The sequence below is a fragment of the Neofelis nebulosa genome, chromosome 8 (genome assembly GCF_028018385.1).
Source record: "Neofelis nebulosa isolate mNeoNeb1 chromosome 8, mNeoNeb1.pri, whole genome shotgun sequence".
In the NCBI taxonomy this organism is placed as follows: Eukaryota; Metazoa; Chordata; class Mammalia; order Carnivora; family Felidae; genus Neofelis; species Neofelis nebulosa.
The window spans coordinates 94,257,058-94,283,508 of record NC_080789.1 but is presented as its reverse complement, the minus strand read 5'-3'; the positions used below and the strand labels follow the sequence as shown (position 1 = coordinate 94,283,508).

The following is a 26,451-nucleotide window of genomic DNA, read 5'->3' as shown; positions in this document are numbered from 1 at the left end:
TGTTTCTTGTACTTAATGGTTCTGTGTATGCCTGCCCTTCTGAATGACCCAGTGATTTGATATTCCTAGCTTGATGCTTGGTTCTCCCTAAGAACTCATCCCTATCTTACTTTCTCTTTCTGCTGGACTTGCTCAGCCAGAATGCCCGGCCACATCTGGCAACACCTGGGCCAGTCTCAGTCTCTCCCAAGGGAGAGAAGGGCAGGAATTTAGAATGTAGCAGAACCAGGACTATGGACAAGTCTCTAATGCTTATTTGGTGTTATCATAAGGACTATCCATTTTTCTTTTAATGTTTATTTATTTTGAGAAAGAGAGGGAGAGTGTGTGTGAGGGGCAGAAGGGCAGAGCAAAGGAGAGAGAGGGAGAGTGAGGGAAAGAGAGAGAGAGAGAGAGAGAGAGAGAATCCTAAGAAGACTCCATACTGTCAGCGCAGAGCCTGACATGGGGCTCGAGCTCACGAACTGTGAGATCATGACCTGAGCCGAAATCAAGAGTCGGATGCTCAACTGACTGAGCCGCCGGGTGCCCCTCCATTTTTCTCTTAACACAAAAAGAAGTGTGCGAGTAAAATAAAGTGAATTTAGAAGTTATCACTCACTTTTCCACATCTGTTCTCTGTTTTTTCAAGTCTATGCTCTTGACTATTTTTGTGTTTTTTTTTTTTTTTTGTAAAATTGTAGTTAAGTTTGGTTGACAAAATCTAAGTGATCTAGTTAGTAAGCATATGGACGTAATAATTCTCTGATGTTGTTTCACGGGTAAACATTTAAAATTTCTATGAAATCTTTTTTTTCCCATACAGTGACCAGTTAGGAAATTGGAAATGATCGTGGCTCCTTACCCGGAGGGATCCTCTCTCACAGTACTCGATCACCCCAAAGATCATGGTATCAAGCTTCACGGTGCCGTAGAACTTGGTTAGGTTGTAATAGTCCATCTGAAGCAACTAAGATAACATGTTTATTTACAAAGCAAGTCAGGCAGGACGGAGCCCCACAGTACAAGTAATATGCTAATAAAACATGTCATGTTTTAGGTCTTTGGGAAGATGTATTGTTCTTGATACATTTGAATGTCAGTACATTTCTTACTGACGCTACATCGTACTCAACAGTTTTGCTTTTTTCAGCAAGGAGACTGGAATATGAACCTTTGACTATGCTCAAATCCTATCAGGGCCATTTTCCAGGACATGCTAATAGATTTCTAATATGTTTTATGCCATCAAACACCATTCTTCCACTTCTGCTGGTAGAATTTTCAACCAAGAGGAGTATAGTCACCCATTTCTTGGTCTGAGGGCTTATTTGTCACCATCCCCAATAACATCTTGCGCCACTGGAGACTTTGGTGCTTAGGCAAGATGGAGTGAGCTATTTCTCACTTAAGGATTTCAAGTAGGAGACACATACCTTGTTCAATTCTATCTTCTGTTTCTCAGTGAAATTGCCATCATTGTGCTTCAGATCCTTTAGAATCACTCGCTACAAAGATCAATTGAATTAAGGAGATAATGTTGTAGCATGACCACCGATATGCATATTATAATAATTTGCTGTGGGTCTATCTTCCCAGCATACTGTAAGCTCTTGGGAGCAGTGACTATTTTATTGATATTTATATCTCAGGTGCCCAGTGCCTGCCTTAGGCTCAGGTTTGAATGTTTCTTTAAGAATAACTAAATGAAAAGGGAGGGAGGGAGAAAGGGAGGAAAGATACAGAAGTCCCACATGGGACTGTTGTATTCCCACTGCAATGCGCCAAAGTAGAACACTAGGGTAGTTTGGACTGCTCTGAACTCTTCTATTTTTTTCTTTTCCTTCTTACACTCTACCACCTCTTAAAAATTCTATCTGTCTTTCAATTTTCCCACCATGGTGAGTTTGGTACCCTTGAAGCAGAGCCTTGCCCATCCCTGTGATAAGCTCCAAGAAGAGCCCCTCGGGCCAGCCCCCACCATTGCACTGCTACCATCAGGAGCCAGGGGAATGCTGGGCAGCAGGCCTGGAACATAGCTTATTGAGAGTTCAGAGAAGCAGAGGAGACTAGTCACCTTCTTGTCGTATTTGCACTGTCGGAGTCTCTGAATTGTGTCTCGTCTCTTGTCATCATCGATCTAGCACAAGAAAAGGCTAATTATTATGGAAACTTCGTATCTTGTCCCATCTACTACCAAAGGCAAAGTGACTCTACCAGGTGGGCCCTATCTATTGGTTCACAGCATCCTGGGCAGGCTCCCTGTCACTACTCACATTCACTCTCCAACAGGGTCTTCTTTCCAGGGATCTGCTTCTCAAGCTTAACTCTGGGTCCTCCACCCTTTACCTCCCTGTTTGTGGCCTACTGCAGCCAGGGATTTCCTTTGCTTCCTTCTCTTCTGGCCCATTCTACTGGGAATCTTGGCCTGTAGCTATAGACAGGTGCTCTTAGAGAAGTGTGTTGTGCACTTGAGTTGCAAACTCGTGCCTCAGGCCCAATTAGCAATGCAAGTGAGGACGCTGGGCCGGGGGTCTAAGGAGGGCAGCTCTGGGTTCAGCCTAGAGTTGCCAGATCATCGATTTGTCAAAAGAAGCTGGTAATGCGGATTCTCCTGTCCCATTCCAAAATTTTTATATTTGGAAACTAATTTGAAAAAATGTTAAATATTAAATGAACACACACACACACACACACACACACCCCTACAGGCTAGATATGGCTCTTGATCTGCCAGACTTCTGGTCCAAGGGCAGAAAAAAGATTGAAAACTATTGCCTCTTTCAATTTGGTTTGCATAAAAACCTGTGATGTATTATAATATTGGTTACAACCTATCTCATAGGACCTTTTGAAATGTGAGTGAAATAAAGTACATCAAATTCCAAGCATGATGGCTGGCACAATGCAGATTAACAAATGTCAGTTGTCTTCTCTTTCTCTTCTTATTTTACAAATGAGCTACATAAGGGTTAAATGGCACTAAGTGTCACATACGGACAGACAGCAGTATGTGAGCTTGCTGTCTGGTGTCATATTCTTTTTACTGAGCCCTTGATTAGGTCACTCAAACTATTTGAACCTTAGTAACTTATCTGGGAAATCCTAACTGACAGGGATACTGGGTATCAAATGCAATAAAGCTCGTGAAATTGTCTTACAAGCTTAAGTGTTTTATCCTCAAATGAATTATCATCATCTTCATCTTTTTTTTTTTTTTTTCATCTGTTACTCATCCCTTTGACTTTCCTGATTTCTCTTTTTGTCTGGCTACTTTGGTTTTCTCTTCCTTTCTGTTTTAGTACAGGAATGTGCTCTTTCTCATCCCGTCCCTTGGTCTTGTTTCCTTATCCCTGCCTTCAGCGCATATACAGGATTTGAACCACTGCCTGTGTGGTGGTGTGGCATTTTCCCCTCTTGCTGACTTTGGCTGACCACCTGGGGCTTTCTCCCGCCTCCATATGACTCACGGCACTGGAAGACCTCTCCTTACAGCCAGTTCCTGGCCGCCTGCTCCCCAGCCTTCCTGAAATTCAGAGTGACTCTGACTCCCCATGCCCTGAATCACCTCTATTCTGTCCCAAAGACTTACTGTCCCAAAGACTTACTCCTTAGCCAGATGAGTGGGCTAATCTGATTGAATTAACACATAAAAAATTCTGTAATGTCTGATGAGGGATGGATGGGTTATATTTCTAGGAATACTTACGCCTCAAGAAGACAGAGACACATTTTAGGCTTCGTCAAAAAGAACAAACATGAAGCGTGGGGTTTGAGACAGTGGGGGAGGCTTGTGAGGAGTGAAGGCATGGCTGGATGTGTGCAGAGGTGGGCCACGTGGCAGCCTGTGCTGGTGTCATGAGAAGCAGAGGAGTACTCACTCCTTCTAGAAGTCTCCTCTCCCCTCCGGGGGTCCTGCCAATTAGTCATTTAGGTCCAAAAATTCTCTCTTGGGAAGCCCAATAGTCTTATGATCGTCTGTACCTTTCTGTGAATTACTGCAAGGTGGATTTTATCCTGACACTTGCCTGCGACAGAGTGGTCTTTGTGAATAGAAGTTTTATGTGTGAGCTTCTGAATGCAACAGGAAGGATGTTCAGAGAAGGAGCATTACTGGAGGCAAGGGAGACCTAGTCCTCGTATAGTGTGAGGGGGTCCTAGCTCTCGGAGACAACATGCAGGAGCTGGGTGGAGTGACAAGAGCTGGTAGGGTGGCTCCAAGGACAAACCTGACCCCGCCCAAAGCTGAGGGACCCCACTCATCTCTTCATGTGGAGGTTCTGGGTCTCCTTCTTCTCTTAGTATGCTTTGGTATAAAAACTCTGATAAAAATATGGTCAAAGATAGGTTTTAGGATCTCAGCCTTCACAGTGAGATAGACTAGGTTCAAACTGTGGCCATGTTCCTGAAGTTAACCTGTTAACCTCACAGGACTCGGGGGAAGATGAGACGGGTCAATGCATCTGGCACAGGAGAAGTGCTCAGCGTCAGCTCTTATTGGCAGTAATCCTGCTCATTAGCTGTGTGTGTTCTTGCACCTGTTTCCTAACCCCACATCGTTCAGTTCCCTCATCAGCAAAGTTATGATAAAGTTTAACTCTTGAGTTCCTTGTCAGAAACATTGTGGATGAGATAATATGGATCCAGCATTGACAGCACTCAAGGGGAGGCATTATTACTGGCTGCTGTGATATTTCCTGGCTGAGGGAGAGGGCAGGCAAATATCAGCAGAGGCCTCATTCTTCAGCAATGAGCAAGATAAGCCATACATCCTTAGGATGGGCAGAGTAGTAGCCAGGGTTACGTGGAACTCAAATTCTCTATCCTGACGTCTATGTTAGGGCAATGGAGGATCAATGAAAACATGGGAAGCTGAGAATTAGAAAATGTCTAAGTTCTAGACTCTCCAACAAATGATCCCTGCTTGGCCCATTTCTTACCACACTACCAGTCTTGTCAAATATCTGGCAAGTTGCACTAGCTCTAGCTTTCATACCTTCAGGCTAACATGGTTGGTTTCATTGGTCTCCAGAGGAAAGATATTTTCAGGAGGAATGTGGGACCATTTTTTCTGACGAAGTTCATATTCTTTCTTATATTTTCTGTGAAAGGAATAGAACCAATCAATAGGTTTTTTATTAACATTCATGCCATTTAGCTTCTGAACACTAAGAGAAATTTAGAACACTGATATTCTCAGGTAGATATGCAGTGAGACAGGTTAGCCCCATGGTGTGACTCCATATTCTTTAGAGTGGTGAATTCTGGCTATTAGTGGAGCTATAAGGATTTCTGATGTGTTTCTCCCTTCCCTTCCCTTCCCTTCCCTTCCCTTCCCTTCCCTTCCCTTCCCTTCCCTTCCCCATTGCCCCTTCTCCATCTTCCCTTCCCCACCTCCCCTTCCCTTCTCTCCCCTTCCCTCCCCTCCTCTCCCCTCTCCTCAGGTCCTTCACTAAGGCAGCTCTTCACTATAATGAAGAATCTGAACTGATGATATGGAAACAGTAAGGAAAAACAAAAAAAAAAAATTAAGTTTGAAAAGCAAAAATGGTAATTTTTAAGCCACCAGAGAATATACCAGATTCCTAAACAAGCCAGTTCCTCTTATGCATTTGTGCCTTTAAAAAATAAATGTATAAAGAAAATAGAAAAGCATAGAGAAAATGCAACACGCATTTCAGCATTCAAAATGTCACCTTTTTAAAGTGTTTCTCCCAGACAGTATAGATAAAGCAGAATTCTTGGGTTATAGGAAACACAACTTTTTGTAGATATTGACAAATTATTTCCCAAAGTGGTTACACCAGCTGATCCACCCAACATTAGAATTCCTGTTTCCTCCATATTCTTAACATTTGGTATTATCAAACTTTTTTTTTTTTTACCATTATGATGTATGTGAAATGGTATTTAATTGTTGCTTTGTGCTTCATTTTTTCAAAATATAAGCTTTTCTTTTTAGAAAAAAAGGTGTTTATTTAATTTGAGAGAGAGAGCACATGCACACATGTAATCAGGGGAGGCACAGACAGGGAGAGAGAGAATCCCAAGGAGACTCTGTGCTGTCAGCATAGAGCCTGATGTGGGGCTCAGACTCAAACCATGAGATCATGATGTGAGCTGAAATCAAGAGTCGGACGCTTAACTGACTGAGCCACCCAGGAATTCCCATTTTTTTTTGGTTACTAGAGAGATTCAATGTCTTTTCAAACACTAGTTTATTGCTTATTTTAACTTTGTTGTATAGAAAGTTTAGTTTTCATTATGGCCACATTCATTTATTTTCTTCTGTAACTTACCTTAACTGAGAAATATTTTCCTAGTTGAGATCACAAAGTCATTTTTTATTAATTTCTTCTAAATTTTGAAGTTTGAGTTTCACATTTAGGTCTTTATTCCATTTATAATCCATATGGAATGAACTCTATATTTGTGTATAGTTTCAGGTAGGATTTTAATTTCATTTTTTTTTTAGGATTTTAATTTCATTTTTTCCATGTTGCAAGCCTACTGTGCCAGTATCATTTCCCAATTGACTTGTAATATCACCTCTATTGTATTCCAAGTTCCATTGCTTGCTGTGTCTGATTCTAGAATCTGAATTTTTTGCATTGAGCTATTTGTCCTTGAGTTTGTCTTTGCTTGTGGTCATTTGACAAACTTCTACTCACCTTCTTAACCTCATCCGTGTGCCCTTATTAATGTCCCCTAAGCAGAAATGATTATTTTCTCCCTATGCTTTTCTGAGTATTCCTCTATTAAGTACATATAAAATAGTATATTACTGACCAATGATTATGATCCTAAGACCTGGAGGCAAAGTAGTCTTATAGCCTTGAAGGCTCTCATCTCTGCATTCCCAAAGACTCTTGGGACCCAAGAGAGCCAACTGTCATCCATATTGAATCAGAGGATGCCATAAATCATTCACTACTTTTCTTGTATAGGCAGCTGTAATGGAGAACTATGTGAATAAGATCTGTCTACCAGATCTCATTTGGACACATCACTGCTCTGGCCATTGGGAAACCCTATCTCTGCCTCCTGTGTTTAAAGAAAATGGAAAATGCCTATTTCTGCACGTTATTGTCTCTTACCTTGTGATTTACCCCTATCTTAAGCTGACAATCATTTGGACTTGGTTTCTGAAGGACAACTGCCACATTGTGACCTTGCTATTGACTGGATTTATTATCCTCAAATTGTGGTTTCTGGTTACCTTCAACTAAATGACCGCAATACACTGTATATGTGTATATACATCTCAAATTTGGGGTAATGCAGTTACAGGACTCAAATTCTGCCTTCAGACTGAACAGAGAAATCTACTTCCTTTCCTGGAGAAAACTTTAACTGATATGGAACAGTTTGGATGCTCTCATGAGAAAGTATAGTGACACACAGATCAACACGTGTGATACACAGAGAAAAATTGTTATCTGGTTCAGTTGGGAAATGGGGATGATTCTGACAATATAATATGATAGAAAGTTTTGTGTGTTTAACATACACCGATTAAGAGGTAGTGTGATATTCACTCATTCATTTATATGTTCAACAAATATTTCTGAGTATACATTATGCCTCTGTCACTGTGTGGGGCAATCCATATGTCCAAATTGAGTAGAAAAACCAGGGAACTGATGGTCAGAAGGCCTGGCTGCTAGGCTTGGCCCTACACACTACCTGGTGGTATGATTAAAGACGAGCCATTAGGTTTTCTGGGTCCCTTTCCCCATGCGAAAACAGGAGGAGGTAGATGATTTCAAAGGACTCTTCCAGACTGAACATATAGAGACTTTGAAATTTCCCACAAAATGCCAATAAACAGCAGAATAGCTGTCTCTACCTATAGAGTGCCCATTATATGGTTGTCACTATACACACCTTATTTCAACTTCTCACAACAGGTCAGATGAGGATACCGAAGCTAAGTAACACATCATAATGCACTCAAAATCACACAACTAGTAAGTCACAGAACTGAGCTAGATAGGAGTTCAGGTCCCTCTGACACCAAGCTGTAAGTGATCTATTCAGTACCATTCTGCCTGTGATGTGGTCTTTGATGCAGAATGCCTTCATGATCTTCGATCTGTCTAGAAACCTTCTTGTGAATGTACATTATCATTGATGGCATCAGACTTCTCCCTCTCCCGCTCCCTCCCTCTCTGGATGGTGAGCACAGTGAGACAAAGAGGGTGACAGGTACCTCAGCACCAGAAGAGCGATGAGGAGGAGCAGAACCACAGCTCCTGTGAGGGTGAAGACCGCAATCAACAGGGCTTGAGGGCCTGTGGCAGAAAAGGCAGTGAAAAAATGCATTAGTAAGGATCTTTGAAGAGCGAATAAAAACATTTCAAAGACTCTAGTTGTATAATCTGATTTGAGGAAAGGGAAAGGAGAAACTTTTAAAAAATATTGATCTTTTATTAATCTCTTCATTGGTAGTTCAGGTCCTGCATCTGTGGTCTCTGAAGAAAATTATCTGGAATGTGCCAGGGGAAGTGGTTTAATTCCAGCTATCCTTATAATCTGTTCACTGTACTTCTTATGGGAATCACCAAATGTTACAAGAACATAAAATAGTTTTCAGTGCAGAGATAATTTTGGTAGGAAGTCCACCTAATATCCTTGGAACTCCTATACCTAAGGAGGACTCATAGAGAAAGAGACAACTATTTTTTAAGAACAAGCACAAATCAGAAGAAAAGTCAGTCACTGTAGAATACCAAGTGACAGTGTTGCCTGCTGGTCCTTCCCAAGCACTACCAGGTCATTGAGGGAAGTCACTGAAGAATGTAAGTGACTTTATTTATTAGAACACTAGATGTAGGTGGAGCTGTAAGGATGGAGGGATTTAAGAGACTCACAGAAGGGTAAGTGAAACCCAGGAAAATGTGGATCTAACCCAAGGAAGCATTGAAGCAGAATCTGAATCTACAAAGGAACAAGGCTTTATTGAGAAGGACAGCAGCAATAGTAAAACTGCAAGAAAGTCATGGTTCATATATGCCACAATGGATTCAGTTCAAGAAGGGGAAATGGAATGGATTCTAACCAATAGACAGAGTGCTATTTAGCTTTATATAAATAATGATGAAAATGTTTACTAATTTTCAACTTTTAGAATCAAATTGTAGGTAAATGGCAGAGGGCTTCATAGAGGTACAAAACAGATATTATCAACTATGCAAAATTAAAGAGAAATACAGGAGACTCTGGGAGATAAGAAGGAGGTAGAAGGGAGGATAGGGTCACTAGTTGGGAAGCAAGAAGTTTTGTATATAGTTGATAGAATAATACTAGAAACTTACGTGTATTAATTAAAACTACAAAGGCATCCAATAAATGAATTGACAAAAAATATATAGCTATATTGAGAAAAGGTTAGAAAAAAGTAGGGCTGGTGAAGATGAACCAAATCTTTCATCAGTACAAGAAATAAACAGATAACCTCTAATATTTATAAATCAAGAAAGATATTCATATTACTTAGAAATACGCAACAAACTAAAGTCAGAAGTGATTGAGAGACAAAAGTTGACAGAGACGGGACCAAGCACACTCACTTTCCACTATGAATATCTTTACTATTGGGTTTAAAAATCACATGAATGAATTTTTCGTCACTAAAATTTTCTCCGTGCTTTTTATAAGGGGTGGTGTTGAAGAATTTATGCTTTGCTGCTAATGTAGGATGTTGCCTCTGCTTGTTATCTTGTTTTCTGCTAAGGGAAAACCTACAACAAGTGAAAATTTGAGCGCTGGATTTCTGTTCTCATCAGGGAAGAAACTGATTAGTACTCTGGAGTTGCAGTATGGGCATGTTTGACTGTGTGAATTCTGCTTATTACTGTGATCATCACTTCCCTCACCTAGCCACCACTGCCATTGCCATCACTCTCCAATTCCACACAAAAAACGAAGTCAACACAAGAAATACAATTCTACTCATCAATGATTCTACTCATCAGTCTACTAAGATTACACATCCCCCTAGACTAGAACATGAATTGGAGGGACTAGGGGGAGCTTACGCTGGGTCATTGCCCATCTCAATTCCTATATGCCCCCTACAGTATGAACATCTCACTGCACCATATTTAAATATACTATATACTATTTGACTATAGCAGTTGTTAATTCAACATACTTTTCAGTTTTGCTTAAGTTAGTCAAGTCACAGTATTACATTAGTTCAAAGGTCAAGCTTCTGCTGCTGTGGTTATCACATTCTATTTAATTCCATTTACAGTGAAAGTAGAATGATTTTATAAGCCCACAGTCATATGATAGTTAGAAAGAATCTTAGAGTTAGTTAACAGATGTCCTGATTTGAAGGAGGAAGAAACTAACACTTGGAGAAGTAAATTGATTGAAATTAACACAGGGTGGATTAGTGCTGAGTAGAAATGAATTTATAGTTATCTCATATTGTTCCTTCCTTCCTTCCTTCCTTCCTTCCTTCCTTCCTTCCTTCCCTCCCTCCCTCCCTCCCCTTCCTTCCTCCCTCCCTTCCTCCCTCCATCTCTTCTAAGGCACTAAGTTGGGCAAGCAGACATGAATAAAGAATAGACCCTACACTCACACAGTATATGGTTTAAAAAGATGTGCAAACCAATAAATGTGATATAAATTCTATGCTAGAAGTCTGGTGGGATTTGGGAAAGATCAATGGGAAGCTAAGAAAAAGCTTAGAAAAGATGAAATTCAAATTAAATGTTGAAGATGAGTGGCTGTTTACCAGTTGTATGGAGGAGTGATACATTTTAATCAGAGCGAGTAGCATCACTGAAGACACAAGGGCACGAGGTTGCAAGACCACCTCCCACCATTTTTTTAAAGGAAATAGGAGGAAGTTGAGGGAGTAGGGAAGGGATTTCAGGCAAGATGAAAGAAAGATAAGTCTGGAGAAGTAAGAAGATAAATGGACATTTTGTGCTGTAATAAGTCATTTAGACTTTATTCTATGGGTAAGGTAGAGCTGCCAATTGAGTGTTAGCAATAATGCAACAATATGACTGGATCCACGCTTTCATTCTGGTGGCACTGTTGGTTAGACTAGAGGTGGGCAGGAAGCAGGACTGAAGCAGGAAGTCAGGTGGATGTTATTGTAACCCAGGAGGCAGATGATGATGGTTTAGAACATTCCCTGGCATTAAGTAAATCTTCGTAGAATGAATGAAACCATAGTGATAGTGTTATCTCAGTTGAAACATTCTGACACTTAGTTGGCAGTTGTGTACCCAGATAAAAGACCAGATGAAATCTCGTTTACTATTTGAAAGATTGAATTACTTTATTTATAAAGTTTGAAGTTAAATGTAGTAACAGTTGAGTAATGAAAAGTTCTGGCTAACTGAATTTTCTGGCTAAATGAGGATGAAGTGAAGTTGCCCAGGATGATACAATGTCCCTGTAATATGAATATTTAATGTGATGTCTCTTAGATAAATAATGAGAGTTCTCTCAAAAATTATTTTTTGAGAAGTTGAGCATTTTATAAAGCACAGATCCTTCTATTGAATAACTCAAATACCCCAAAACTCTTAAAGAAATATATTAAAAATACAAGCTGACATTGTTACCACAGGCTATAATTAAGGGAAAAGAAAAAATAGTTGTAACTCAAAAAGTTACAAAGGAAAGAAGTAAAGAGTTGCAGAAATCCATGAGAAAAGAGATACATTTTAAAAGTTAAGTGTGGTTAAACCTAGGAAGCTTGCAGATGGTTCTAGAGATAATTTTAAAAAGCTTGCTCATGAAAAGAAATCAACTTTAAAAAGCAATGATAGTATTGTTTTACTTTTTCAAGATTGCTTTGGGTATAGGGGGTCTTTTCTGCTTCCACACAAATTTTAACATTGTTTGGCCTACCTCTGTAAAAAAAGCTGTTGGTATTTTGACAGCGACTGCATTAAATGTATAGACTGCTTTGGGTAGTAAAGACATTTAACAGTATTTGTTCTTCTAATCCATGAGCATGAAATGTCTTTCCATTTCTTTGTGTCATCTTTAATTTTTTCATCAGTATTTTAGAATTTTCAGAGTACAGATCTTTCACCTCTTTGGTTAAGTTTATTCCTAGGTATCTTATCTTATTACTTTGGATTAAAATAATCTTATTATTTTAATATTATTAAATTATCTTATTATCTTATTATTATTAGGATTAAAGACCTAAATGTGAGACCTGAAACCACAAGAATCCTAGAAGAGAACTCAAGCAGTAACTTCTTTGACATCAGTCATAGCAACTTCTTTCTAGATATATCTCCTGAGGCAAGGGAAACAAAAGCAAAAATAATCTATTGGGACTATATGAAAATAAAAAGCTTCTGCACAGTGAAGAAAACAATCGACACAACTAAAAGGCAACCCTACAGAATGGGGGGTGAAGACACAAACAGATATTTCTCCAAAGAAGACATCCAGACGGCCAACAGACACATGAAAAGATGCTCATCGTTACTTATCATCAGGGAAATGCAAATCAAAACTATAATAAGATATCACTTCACACCTGTCAGAATGACTCAAGTCAAGAGCACAAGAAACAACAAATATTGGTGAGGATGCGGAGAAAAAGGAACACTGATGCACTATTGGTGGGAATGCAAACAGTATGAAAACAGTATGGAGGTTCCTCAAAAAGTTAAAAATAGGACTACTTTATGATCCAGCAATCACTTTACTGGGTGTTTACCCCCCAAAATGTAAGAATACTAATTCAGAGGGATACATGCAGCCCTATGTTTATTGCACCATTATTTATAAGAGCCAAGATATGAAAGCAGCCCAAGTGTCCATCAATTGATGAATGGATAAAGAAGTGGTGTTTTACAAAGGAATATTTAGCCATCAAAAAGAATGAAATCTTGCCATTTCAATAACATGAATGAGGCTGGAGAGTATCATGCTAAATGAAATAAGTTAGAGAAAAACAAATGTTATATGCTTTCACACATATGTAGAATTTAAGAAACAAAATGAAAAAGCAAAGGGAAAAAATGAGAGAGAGAAAGAAAGAAAGAAAGAAAGAAAGAAAGAAAGAAAGAAAGAAAGAGACTCTTACTTATAGAGAACAATCTGATGGTTACCAGAGGGGAGAGACTGGGGATGGGTGAAATAGGTGATGGGGATTAAGGAGAGCCCTTGTCATGATGAGCACAGGGTGATGTTGGAAGTGTGGAATTACTATACGGCACACCTGAAACTAATATAACACCGTATATTAACTGGAATCAAAATAAAAACTTTAAAAAAGAGCAATGATAACAGTAAATCTGAAGTCAGTTCGGGATTGTTTATTGTTTAGAAGAATGGGATCCCCACTTCCCACATCCTTCTTTGCTTTAGTCAACTGCATATGGCTACTGAATAAAAACACAGGGATCATTTTTAACCATATATGACTCATGGAACACAAGAGGACTAAAAATATAGCAAGAACTTTAACACAAGCAAGTGCATCAAAACACAACTTTTCTCTTTAAGTCCTATTGACCTCAGTTTTTGGTTATTAGAACAGGGCTGCGAGACAAATATTTATAGTTTATTTTTTAGTATTTAAAAATGGTAAATTAATACAGAGTCATGGGAAAAATTGGAAAATTAAGAAAAACATAAAATGGCCAAAAAAAAATTCTCCTAGGATCCTACTATTCAGAAACTATCACTGTTAACATTTTAGCATATTTCTTTACAGTCTATTTCTAACATAGTTTTACAAAGAATAGAATCTTATTAAATAAAAATTTGTTCACTTTCCTGTTAATTTACCTTGTGAGTTTTCCCATGTCATTTAAAATTCTTTGTAAATATTTTAATTGGTTTATGATGTACCATTTATGAATGTATCACTTTTTTCTAAATTATTTTATACATTTATGAATGTATCACTTTTTCTAAATTATTTTATTAATTTTATTAATTCTAAATTATTATTATATTAATAATAAATTTAATAAAAAATTTATTATTATTATTTTTTTGCATCTTGGGCATAAATATTTGTCCAAATTTAAACTTTTTTCCCTAAAAATAGATTAGTAATGTGAAATTAGTTACTATTTATTGTAGTAATCCTTGGCTAAGCCAGACTGTCCTGAGACTTTGTTGCCCAGGAGATACTTAGCTGACCCTATACAGTGATGGCCAATGTTATATGGTCACATCGGAAGTTGCACGGGTGAAGTTATAGTCATGTTAGGGCTTTCCATGATATTATAGGATCTCATCTTAAGTAGATGGGTAATCATCATTATAACCCAAGTATATATCCTGTGAGGAAATGGGGGGAGACTTTTGAAGCCATGCTCACTGATGACTGACGGCTGCTGGCATCATGTGTTTCTTGCTGAAATATGTATACTTTGAGTTTATTGCAGTAAAACGGAGTAAGTGGCATTAAGAATATATGTCTTTGTGTTCACTTTGCCAATTGTTGCAACTAATTTTCTATAGGTTAATTTTTGTCAGTGATTAGGTAGGACACATATTAAAGAGAGGTATAGCTAAATTAGAATAGGGATAGCTTGAGCATTTAATTAGAACTGTAATATCATTCATTGGGAAGGGAAGTCCACATTTTACAAGCCTAGCAAATCTAATTCAGACAACAAACAAAATAAACAAAAAAATAAAAGCAGGCTAATTGTATAAACCATAGAATGTGCTTACCTTACCAGAAAAGCCATTTCAGGGAAAGAAAATTCACCAAAGGATATCTTACCCTCGCCTGGGATATCATTAGGAAGTTTGTGGTTCTTCCAGATGAATGTGGGGGTTTCTTCCTTTGGAGTAGTCCTATTTACATGGGTGTCATAGGTCAATAGAACGTTGTACTGTGCCAGGGCATGAAAAAGAAGAAGGATGAACAGAAAAAGACATTTTAGAATGACTTCTGATGAGACTGTCCTGCCCATTGACATTTGAATTTCATAGTAACACTTCTCAATGAAACAAGGTAATGTTTGGCAGCCAGGAGCTAGCTAGGTAGCATCCACTTATTGGTTCACAGCATGAAGGTAGCTTTAAGCTCCATGTGGGTCAATTATTTTGTTTCTTTATGATCATACATCGTATGAGTAACTCCTACCCAATATAGAATCTTTGCCTCTTTAGAGAATTAGTTCAAGCCTCTCATTTTACGAATGTTAAAAGAGAGACCAAAAGAAATTAATGGCTAACTAGATCTAAGTCACATGACAAGTGAAGCACCAATGTTTTCCACAATATTAAGTTGCTTTGAAAACAATATATTGAGAAAATGCACCACAGGTAAAATCCATTATCTATTTTGATATAGGTCAAGGGGCTCTGAAGTAATGCTACATTTAAATTCTATCAATTACATAATTTTCAAATATCTTCTATCCTTTTGCTCTAATATGCTGTCTTGTACATGATACTAATTAGGCTTCTAAAAGAAAAGGTTTTTTTTTTTTCAAGCAATCCACCGATGGGATATATTAATATATCCTTACAATATTGCTGCATATATTGAGTCGGTTTTGTAAAAGACATCTGAAAAATGACCATCTTTCTAAATTCAACACCATTCCCTCAAAACTTTCTGGACAAAAGTTTTATATCTTTAGAAATATACTTTTAATTTTTTTAATGTTTATTTATTTTTGACAGAGAGAGAGAGCATGAGCAGTAGAAATATACTTTTAACTTGAAAGTATGATCTATAATTGCATATATTGAGGATAGTAAATATCCTAACATTCGGGTACAGTACATTGACTTTCTATTGAGGCTTTCTCTGGATATAGAATAGCTTATCTATATCTCTGTGTTTTGAGAATTAATCCCTGGTTGCCTGTATATACATATTATACAGCACAACTGCTGGCACTAGATTATTGGAAAATTCAACTAGATTTACCTTTATTGAAAAATTCAGCTAGATTTTCCTTCAGAGAGAGTAAGTGTACAGAACATTTTTTATACTGAAGAGCAGTTATGAGGATGATATAGGATCGTCATGTATTTGCTTCTCTCCAAAGGAATCATTAGGTGCAAATGACTTAGAGGGGAGTGTAGTTATCTTTGTAGTTACTATAATAACTGGAGCATTGGTGACACTTTTCTTTTTTTTTAATTTTTTTTTCAACTTTTTTATTTATTTTTTTGGGGACAGAGAGAGACAGAGCATGAACGGGGGAGGGTCAGAGAGAGAGGGAGACACAGAATCAGAAACAGGCTCCAGGCTCCGAGCCATCAGCCCGGAGCCTGACGCGGGGCTCGAACTCACGGACCGCGAGATCGTGACCTGGCTGAAGTCGGACGCTTAACCGACTGCGCCACCCAGGCGCCCCTGGTGACACTTTTCTAAAGGTACTCCCATGAAATGTATGTGAAATATAGCATTATATTAAAAGTTTATATAGTAACTGTAAACTATGGAGTAGTTTTCTGAAATGCCGCCCTCAAATTTCTGGTTTAACTTTCTCAATCTGGACATCTTTTCTCTAGCTTTCCATATTTCCCATTACAGATATCTTTTACAAGGGGGGGGGGGGGTCAACATATATGCCAAATGTATGACTTAAAGATGCCATAATGATCACATTGTAAAATTACATGAAAAAATGAATAACTCTTTGTCTTAGATTCCTAGTTATGTGAGGACACAATGTCTTAAAGAAAAATACTTTCTACTGACCATTTGGTTGGCTAGAACAGTGGCTTTCATAGTTTGCGATGGGCACAATTTTGGGTGACATACAGATAGGTGTTTTGATTTTAAATTAAATGCTGATCAGCCATTAATTATATTCCAGATAAGAAGCTAAGCAAGCGCTGGAAACATGGAAAAGTAAGACCCATTCCCTTTCTTTAAAGAACCTACATGGGGGTGCCTGGGTGGCTCAGTTGGTTAAGCTTCTCACTCTTGATTTTGGCTCAGGTCATGATCTCATGGTTTGTGAGACTGAGCCCTATGCTGTGCTGACAAGGTGGAGCCTGTTTGAGATTCTTTCTATGAATCTCTCTGCTCCTTCCTCTGCTCTCTCTCAAAACAAATAAACTTTAAAAAATAAAGAACCTATATGTAGGTGAGGAGAAAAGATACATGTAATGTGAATAAAAACATGACATTATAGGATGGCTTGTGCCAGAAATATTGCACAATTAGTGATTTTTATGAGTTCAGATGGAGAGAACAGAGAATGTTTCATTGAAATTTCTAGCTGTGGAAATGAATAAACAATTCTTAGGACAGAAGTGTCATCCTATCATTGATATCCCATCAACAGTCTGGTATTTATATAAATATATTCTGGCTAAGTATCTTATATAGAGTCAATAGAGTATGGATATTCTAAATAAGGTCTATGGGTCAAAATGCTTAAAGAATATAGTCTCAAGTAGGGCATAATTGTGAATTTGAAAAAAATAACTTGCAGATTTTTAAACACAACTTCTCTAATTCCTTTTCTATCACTTGCCTTGTAGTTATCCTTCCTCACCTAGTCACTTCACCCCAAATTCCTGATAAGAAGTCAGACATACTTTGTTGGTATCCACGGAGGTATACAGAAGCATCATAGTGTTGTCAATATCCCCACAGTTGTCCAAAGTCACAGGACCCGCATGCCCTAGGGTAAAATCAGAAAAAGTTAGAGGTTATTTTTTACTTTTTGACAGAAGGTATGAAATAGGTTCAAATTGCTCTATTTTACTGAAAGATTGTCTTAATGAGCTAATCAGAAGGAATCTCCATTGGCTCCTAGCCCTGAGATCTCTGATGGATATTTATTTTAATGTTTATTGATTTGAGAGAGAGAGAGGCGGGGGGGGTGGGGTGGGGAGAGAGAGAGAGAAAGAAAGCATGAGCAGAGGAGGGGAAGAGAGAGAGAATCCCAGGCAGGCTCCATGCTGTCAGCACAGACCCCAATGTGGTGCATGAACTCAAAAACCATGAGATCATGACCTGAGCTGAAATCAAGAGTTGGATGCTTAACCAACTGAGCCACCCAGGCACCCCTCTCTGATGGATATTTTTGAGAGAAATGCTAATTAGTATTTAGTTAGAAGGGAATTTGTTTTCATTGCATTTAGGATGAAATAAAATATAATCAACCAATAAATCCTTCTAATTATTAGTGAAAAGCTTTTGCTAAGAATATTTACTAAAGTAGTGAAAATTTCTCATATACCATGTGATTTCCTGTATTATCACATTATTAACTTAACATGTCCAGTTTTCAACAAAAATATCACAAGGCATAGTAGGAAACTGAAAAGTGTGGCCCAAATCAAAAGAAAAAATAAATAAGCCAGCAGAAACTAACTCTGAAAAAGACCTGATGGTGGATTTAATAGACAAATGCTTTAAAACACCTGTCTTAAAGATGTTCAAAGAATTTAAGGAAGAGATACATAAAGCCAGGAGAATAATGTATGAACAAAATGGAAATAGCAATAAAGAGAAGGAAAACCTAAAAAGGAAACCAAAAGCAAATCCCCAAACTGAAAAGTACAATCACTGAAATGAAAAATTCACTAAGGAAATTCAAATGCAGATCTGAGCAGGTAGAAGAAAGAATCAGTGAACTTGAAGACAGGACAATGAAAATTATTAAGTCTACAGAACAGAAAAAAAAAATTGAAATGAACAGAGCCTAAGGGACCTGTGCAACACCATCAAACAGACCACCATATGCATTGTGGAAGTGCCAGAAGAAGAAGAAGAGAGAGAAAGGGGTAGAGAAAGGGGTAGAGTCTAATCAAACTGACAAAAGCCAAAGACAGAGAATTTTGAAAGCAGCAAGAGAGAAGTGATTTATCACATCCAAGAGATACTCAATAAGGTTTTTAGCAGACTTCTTATTAGATGCTTTGAAGGCCAGAAGGTAGTGGGCTGATCAAAATGCCAAAAGAAAACTTTTCATCCAAGAATCCTTTATCCAATGAATCTGTCTGTCAAAAGTGAGGGCGAAAGTAAGACATCCCGAGATAAACAAAAGAGTTTGTAACCACTAGAACTTGATCTGCAAGAAATGCTAAAGGGAGTCCCATAGGTTGAAATGAAAGGACACTGTACAATAACTCAAAGCCATATGAAGAAATAAAGATCTCAATAAATGCAAATGCATGGGCAATTATAACATGTAGCATTATTATAAAAATGGTGTGTAATTCCACTTTTTATTTTCTACATGATTTAAGGGATGAATGTGTTTTTAAAAATTAGTCCCAAAACTAGCATTATTATAACTGGTTTATAACGCTACATTTTGTTTTTGACATAATTTAGGACACTAATGCTTAAAATATCCACAGTTTATATTTTTGGACACACATGTATAAAGATGTAATTTTGCAACATCAATGTCTGAAAAAGCTGGGGATGGAAGTATTAAAGCTATAGAGTTTTTTTCAAACTTTATGTATTTATTTTGAGAGAGAGAGAGAGAGAGAGAGAGAGCACTCAAGCTGGAGAGGGGCAGAGAGAGAGGGAGAGAGAGAATTCCAAGCAGGCTCTGTGCTGTCAGCACAGAGCTCGATGTGGGGCTCGACCCTACAAACTGTCAGATCATGACCCAAGCCGAAATCAAGAGTTAGATGCTTAACTGACTGAGCCACCCAGGTACCCCTAAAACTGTAGAGTTGTTTAAAAATGTGATTGAAGTTAAACTGGTATAAAGTCAAATTAGAATGTAATAATCTTAAGAGTGTTAACCATAATACCTATGGCAACCACAAAGGAAATAGTTAAAGAATATAAATAAAAAAAATAAGACAGGAATTCAAATATTTCACTACAAAATAAATCAACTAAACACAGAAGAAAAAAATAATGCAGAAAATGAGAAACAAAAAAAAAAAACAAATGAGAAACAAAAAAACAAACAAATCTCTTCTTCTCAGTAATTACTTTAAATATAAAATAGATTTTATTTTGATTGGAGAATCAAAGATAGAGATTTGAAGACTGTATTTTTAAAAAAATGATTCTATATGATATCTATAAGAGACTCATTTTAGATCCAAAAACATAAATAGTTTGAAAGAGAAACAGTGGAAAAGGATATTCTACGCAAATAGTAACTGAAAGAGAGTGGCGGTGGATATACTAATATCAGACAAAATAGACTTTAAATTAAAAAAGTTTCTAAGAGAAAAAGGATAATGTATATTAATAAAGGTTTCAACACAGCAGGAAGATATAACAATTATAAACATCTATGCACTTAATAACAGACTACCAAAATATATGAAGCAAAAATTGGCAGAATTGAACAAAGAAATGGACAGTTCTACACTAATAGTTGAAAATTTCAATACTCCACTTTTTTAAAAAAAAAAATTTTTTTTTCAACGTTTACTTATTTTTGGGACAGAGAGAGACAGAGCATGAACGGGGGAGGGGCAGAGAGCGAGGGAGACACAGAATCGGAAACAGGCTCCAGGCTCCGAGCCATCAGCCCAGAGCCTGACGCGGGGCTCGAACTCACAGACCGCGAGATCGTGACCTGGCTGAAGTCGGACGCTTAACCGACTGCGCCACCCAGGCGCCCCTCAATACTCCACTTTTTAAAAAATTTGTTTATTTTGAGAGAGAGGGAAGGAGGGGCAGAGATAGAGGGAGAAAGAGAATCCCAAGCAGGCTCTGCACTGTCATCACAGAGCCCAGTGTAGGGCTTGGACACACAAACTGTGAGATCATGACCTGAAGTGAAATCAAAAGTCAGACGCTTAACTGACTGAGCCACCCAGGTGCCCCTCAATATTCCACTTTCAATGATGGATAGAATAACAAGACAAAAGAAGTTTGGAAATAGAAGACTTGAACAAATACATCAACTAGATCCAATAGACAAACACAGAACAATATAATACACATTGTCTACCCGACAATAGAATACACATTATTCTTAAATGCACATAAGGCATTTTCCAGGATAGATCATATGTTAGGCCACGATTAAGTTGAATAGATTTAAAGCGATAGATATTTTACAAAATATCTTCTCTGACCATAAAGTCAGACTTCAATAATAGAAGGAAAGCTGGAAAATTCACCAATTTGTGGACATAAAAAAATCACTCTCTTAAACAATTAATGGATCAAAGAAGAAATCACAAAGGAAAAGTTTGAAAACCCAAAGACAAATACAAATGAAAACATAAAATACCAAAGCTATGGGACACAGCAAGAGCAGTGCTAAGGGGGGAATTTATAGATGTAAATGTTTACACTAAAAAACAAAAACATATGCAAATCAAAAATCTAACTTTACAACTTAAGAAACCAGAAAAAGAAGAACAAACTTAACCCAAAGCTAGCAGAAGGAAGGAAATTATAAAGATTAAAGCAGAGGTAAATGAAATACAGAAGAGAAAAACAACAGAAAAAAGTCAATGAAACTAAAAGTTGGTTCTTCAAAAACAGCAACAAAATTGACAAACTTTTAGCTAAGTAGATAAGAAAATGACTCAAATTACAAAAATAAAACATGAAAGTTGAGGACCTTATCAATTCTACAAAAAAAAATTATTATAAGCAATTCTATAGCAACAAATTGGATACCTTAGATTAAATGGGCAAATTTCTAGAAACATAAAACTTACCATGACTAAACCATGAAGAAATAGAAAATTTGAATAGATCTATAAGTAGTAAGGAGATTGAATCAGTAATCAAAAATCTCCTGACCAAACAGAAAAAAAAAATCTGGATCTAATTGCTTTATTGATCAATTCTACAAACATTTAAAGAATAATTAACACCAATACTTCTCAAATTCAAACTTAAAAAAAAAAACCTGAAGAGGAGGAAACATTCCCTAACTCATTCTATATGGCCAGATATCTGATATCAAAGCCAGAAAATGACACTAAGAAAAGAAAACTATATCAATATTCCTAATAAACACTGATATAAAAGTCCTCAACAAAATACTGGCAAACAGAATTCAGCAGCATATTAAAAGAAATATACACCAGGACCAAGTAAGATTTATTCCTTGAATGCAAGGATAGCTCAACATATAAAAGTTGAGAAAGTTGATATATTATATTGATAATATACCACAAATAACAGAATGAAGGAAAAAATGCATGACCTTATCAATCTGATGAAAAGAAAGCATTTTACAAAATTAAATACTTTTCATGATAAAACAACAAACTAGGAATAGAAGGAAACTATCTCAACATAATAAAATCCATCTATGAAGAACCCATAACCACATCATACTTGATGGTGACAGACTGAAAGCTTTTCCTGTAAGATCAGGAACAAAGCAAGGATTCCCATTCTTGCCACTTTTATTAAACGTAGTACTAGAATACCTAGCCAGAGCACTTAGGCAAGAAAGAAAGAAATATAAGTATCCAAATTGGAAAGGAAGAAGTGAAGTTATCTCTAATCGCAGATGATAAGACCTTATATGTTGAAAATTTTCAATATTCCACAAAAAACTGTTAAAACTGATAAAAGAGCAAAGTAGCAGGATAAAAAGTCAACAGTCAAAACTCAGTTGCATTTTTATACAGTAACAATGAACATTCAGAAAAGGATATTAAGAATACAATTCCAGTGGCAGTTACAGGCTTCCATTTATGGAATGAATAGGTCATACCGAAAAACGATACAGGAAATATAGTCAATGTATAGTCAAAGGTATAGAGAATATGGTCATTGGTACTGTAATAGCATTGTATGGTAACAGATGGTAGGCATACTTGTGGCAAGCATAGCATAAAGTATAGACTTGTGGAATCATCATGTTATATGGCTGAAACTAAGGTAACATTGTGTGTCAACTATATTTCAATAAAAAAGAATACAATTCCATTTATGATAGTATCAAAAAGAATAAAATACTTAAGAATTTACTTAACCAAGGTGAAAGACTTGTACAAAAAAAACCTCCAAAACATTTCTGCAAAAAATTAGATATAAATAAATGGAAACTTCCCATGTTTATGTAATAGAAGAATTAATATCATTAAGAAATCAGTATTACCCAAAGCAGCCTATAAATTTAATGCAATCCCTGTCAAAATCTCAATAATTTTTTTTGCAGAAATAGGAAAAGCCATGTTAAAATTCATATGGAATTTCAAGAGATGCTAAATAGCCAAAACAATTGAAAAAGAAGAACAAAGCTGAAGGACTCACTTCTTAATGTCAAAACTTACTACAAAGCTACAGTAATCAATAGTATGGTATTGGCATAAACTCGGATGTATACACAAATGGAATGGAATAGGATGTTCAGAAATAAACCCTTACATATATGGTCAAATAATTTTCACTAAGGGTGACAAGACCATTCAATGGGGGGAAAGAGTCTTTTCAGCAAATGGTGCTGGGAAAATTAGATATCCACATAGCTCAAAATCCATCCTGACTTAAATGTAAGGCCTACAACTATAAAACTTAGAAGAAAACACAGAGCAAAAGTTTCATGACATTAGATTTGGCATTGTTTTCTTAGATATGATACCAAAGGCAAAGGCAACCAATGAAAAATTAGGCACACTGGACTTCATGAAGATTTAAAAACTTTGTGCATGAAGACATTATCAACAGAGTAAAAAGGCAACTCACAATATAGGAGCAAATATTTGCAAATCATATATCTGATTCACTATTAATAGCTAGACAAAAAAAAAACAATTCAAAAAGGAGCAAAAAGACTGAAGAGACAATTTCTAAAGAACATATGCAAACATACACATTATCAACAGAGTAAAAAGGCAACTCACAAAATAGGAGAAAATATTTGCAAATCATACATCTGATTAGCTATTAATATCCAGACAAAAAACCCAAACAATTCAATTCAAAAAGGGGCAAAGGACTGAAGACACATTTTCTAAAGAACATATACAAATGGCCAATAAGGCCAATAAGCACATGAAAAGGTGCTTGATATTGCTAATCATTAGGGAAATGTAAATCAAAATTACAATAAGACGCTACTTCACACTCAGGAACATGTGTTGGGAGCTTTGGGATGGTGTTGTTATGAGAGGTTATGATAGTTTGAGTGGTGACACAGGGTCCCAGATCCCTAAATGATAGAAAGGAGATATGGAAGGACCAAAATCAAATGGCAGAGATTTCTCTTCTCCCTAGTCTCTAAGCATTTTCGGGACATCACTGCCCAAAAAGCCCTGTGATGAGCCTGTTATAAATACAAAGTCCAAGCCATTTGCCCTTTCTTTGGGATTGAAAAATTCTGAAATCCTAAAGCATCACCTGGGGTCCAAGATATTGAGAACAGCAACCCCAAAATTTATGCAGCGATGTTTGCCTCCAAGTTCAAAGTTATTTAGCTGTTGATCCATCTATTGCCAAACCCCCTCTTTGTTTCCCTAAGTCCATCCACAAAGCCCATATTTCTCCAGCTTTCTGTAAAGTGTAAGTTTTGTTGCTGTTGTTGTTTGCTCTTAGGAGACCAGTACCTTCAAAAGTGAGGTTCTTGAAGGCATGAGCAAATTTGGGGGTGGTAATAGCTTCTCCATTTTCAAGAAATATCTTCAGCATGTGTCCAAAGAGTAAGACTCCATTCAAGTAGGCAAGAGCAAAGCCATTTTTTGCCTGAATGAGAAAGAAAAATCTTTTGAGTCCCAAAAAAGAGATTCTGGTCTTGAACCTGGAACAAAACATTCTTGGGGTCAGCAGAGTAACCGGAAAGGTAAAGGCATATTAGGAGAATTATAGGGATGGTAGTAAAAGTAATCTTTTGGAAAATATGTCCTTGAACCAGGGTTCTTTTATTATCCTTGTGTCAAAATTTTGCATTTCCTTGGGATCAATAAACTTGAAACACTTCCTTTAGGGAGGTACTTCCTTCCCATGATGGTGAAATCTATTATTTCAACCAGGAAGAACAACAGGCAACATTTTCATAATTCTTATGGGATTTTATACAGAAAAAAATGCTTGCTTGTACTTTAATGTTTTCACAGAGAGTAAAAGAGAACAACAGTAAAAACAATTCCCTGCCCTTCAGTACCCTGAATAGAACAGGACGAGTTTTGATTGGATACCAATGAACCTGCTTTAGAAACAATTCTCGACAGTTGCGATCTTCACAGAGTTGGGCTATGGATTAAAAGTCTTGTGCCCCCTGAGACTAAGTGAATTCTGTCAGCTTGGGCATTTTGGACTGTCCACCTGTTAAGAATCACACTTTCAACAGAGCCTAGAAGCTGCGTGAGTGATATCTGAATATTACACACAGAAGTGCATTTGCTGGAAAATATAAAGAGAAAAAATAAAACGCCTCTCATTGGTTTCAGTGTCTTTTGCTGAAATCATCATTTGATGAGATAAAAAGAATCCAATTAAGACCCAATCCCCAGGGGGTCTGGGTGGCTCAGTAGGTTAAGCATCCGACTTTGGCTCAGGTTATGATCTCGTGGTCCATGAGTTCAAGCCCTGCATCAGGCTCTGTGTTGACAGCTCAGAGTCTGGAGCCTGCTTCAGATTCTGTGTCTCCCTCTCTCTCTTCTCCCCACTCTGCTTATGCTCTGTCTCTGTCTCTCTCAAAAATTAAAATAAAGATTAAAAAAAATTTAAAAAAAACCCCAACTTCCAAAGTGGTTGCAGCTCCAAATTTTTGCAGCATTGTGAAAAAGAGGGTTTAGAATTTCTAGTCTAGGAAAAAACCGTTGTACTCCCCAAGGTACCCAACTTCCCTTATAGCTCTTCAGGTCTGGCCCATGGCTTGCCATCCCAAGGTTGTTCAGGGTCCTCGGGACTGCTTCTTCCCTCTTCTTCCCAGTCCTAACCTGCTCTCAACTGACTCTGAGGGCAGAATACATTTGATGAATTTAATCAAGCTAAGGTATAGTGACTGACAAGGCCTAATGGAGTATTAGGGTCAGGGGCCCCTGTATTATAATAAGGTGGCCATGATTTAATGTCCAATTGGAGGTTTTCTTTTCTTTCTTTCTTTTCTTTCTTTCTTTCTTTCTTTCTTTCTTTCTTTCTTTCTTTCTTTCTTTCTTTTTTTTCTGGAATCAGTGCTAAACCAGATGAAATGCTGGATAAGAGGAATAAACATGACTCTCCTGGACAAATTTAAACAATGGCCAACTTAATTATAATAGAGGACAATGTCTTAACCTAGGAATATATATCTTTAAAGGTAGAATTTTGATATCGGCCCCAGCGGAAAGTTGCTTTAGGTACATTGTTTCTACCTTCCCTAAGTTAGTGGGGCTTCTTCCTGTCTTCCCACATTGTCACTTCCATTCCAATATTACAGAGTGTGCATTGTCATGCTGGTCCAAAGCCCAGCACAGTGACCTATAGTAAGAGAGGGTTTTTTTTTGTTGTTTGTTTTAATTAAAAATTTTTTTTAAATGTTTTTATTTATTTTTGAGACAGAGAGAGGCAGAGCATGAGCAGGGGAGGGGCAGAGAGAGAGGGAGACACAGAATCCGAAGCAGGCTCCAGGCTCTCGCTGTCAGCACAGAGCCCAATGCGGG

General features: G+C 37.3%; 1 protein-coding gene across 1 annotated transcript in view; it reads right to left on the bottom strand.

The window, feature by feature from the left end:
• The window catches only part of GUCY2C (guanylate cyclase 2C), a 69,767-nt gene that overhangs the window by 26,456 nt on the left and 16,860 nt on the right, over positions 1 to 26,451 (bottom strand). Inside the window, exons 8-15 of the mRNA XM_058743594.1 lie at positions 24,418 to 24,553; positions 17,506 to 17,591; positions 14,717 to 14,828; positions 8,192 to 8,273; positions 4,976 to 5,081; positions 2,057 to 2,119; positions 1,416 to 1,487; positions 845 to 949 (exon numbers count right to left, since the gene is read on the bottom strand). Of these exons, the coding sequence (XP_058599577.1) occupies positions 845 to 949; positions 1,416 to 1,487; positions 2,057 to 2,119; positions 4,976 to 5,081; positions 8,192 to 8,273; positions 14,717 to 14,828; positions 17,506 to 17,591; positions 24,418 to 24,553 (762 nt within the window). The remainder of the gene's footprint in view (positions 1 to 844; positions 950 to 1,415; positions 1,488 to 2,056; positions 2,120 to 4,975; positions 5,082 to 8,191; positions 8,274 to 14,716; positions 14,829 to 17,505; positions 17,592 to 24,417; positions 24,554 to 26,451) is intronic.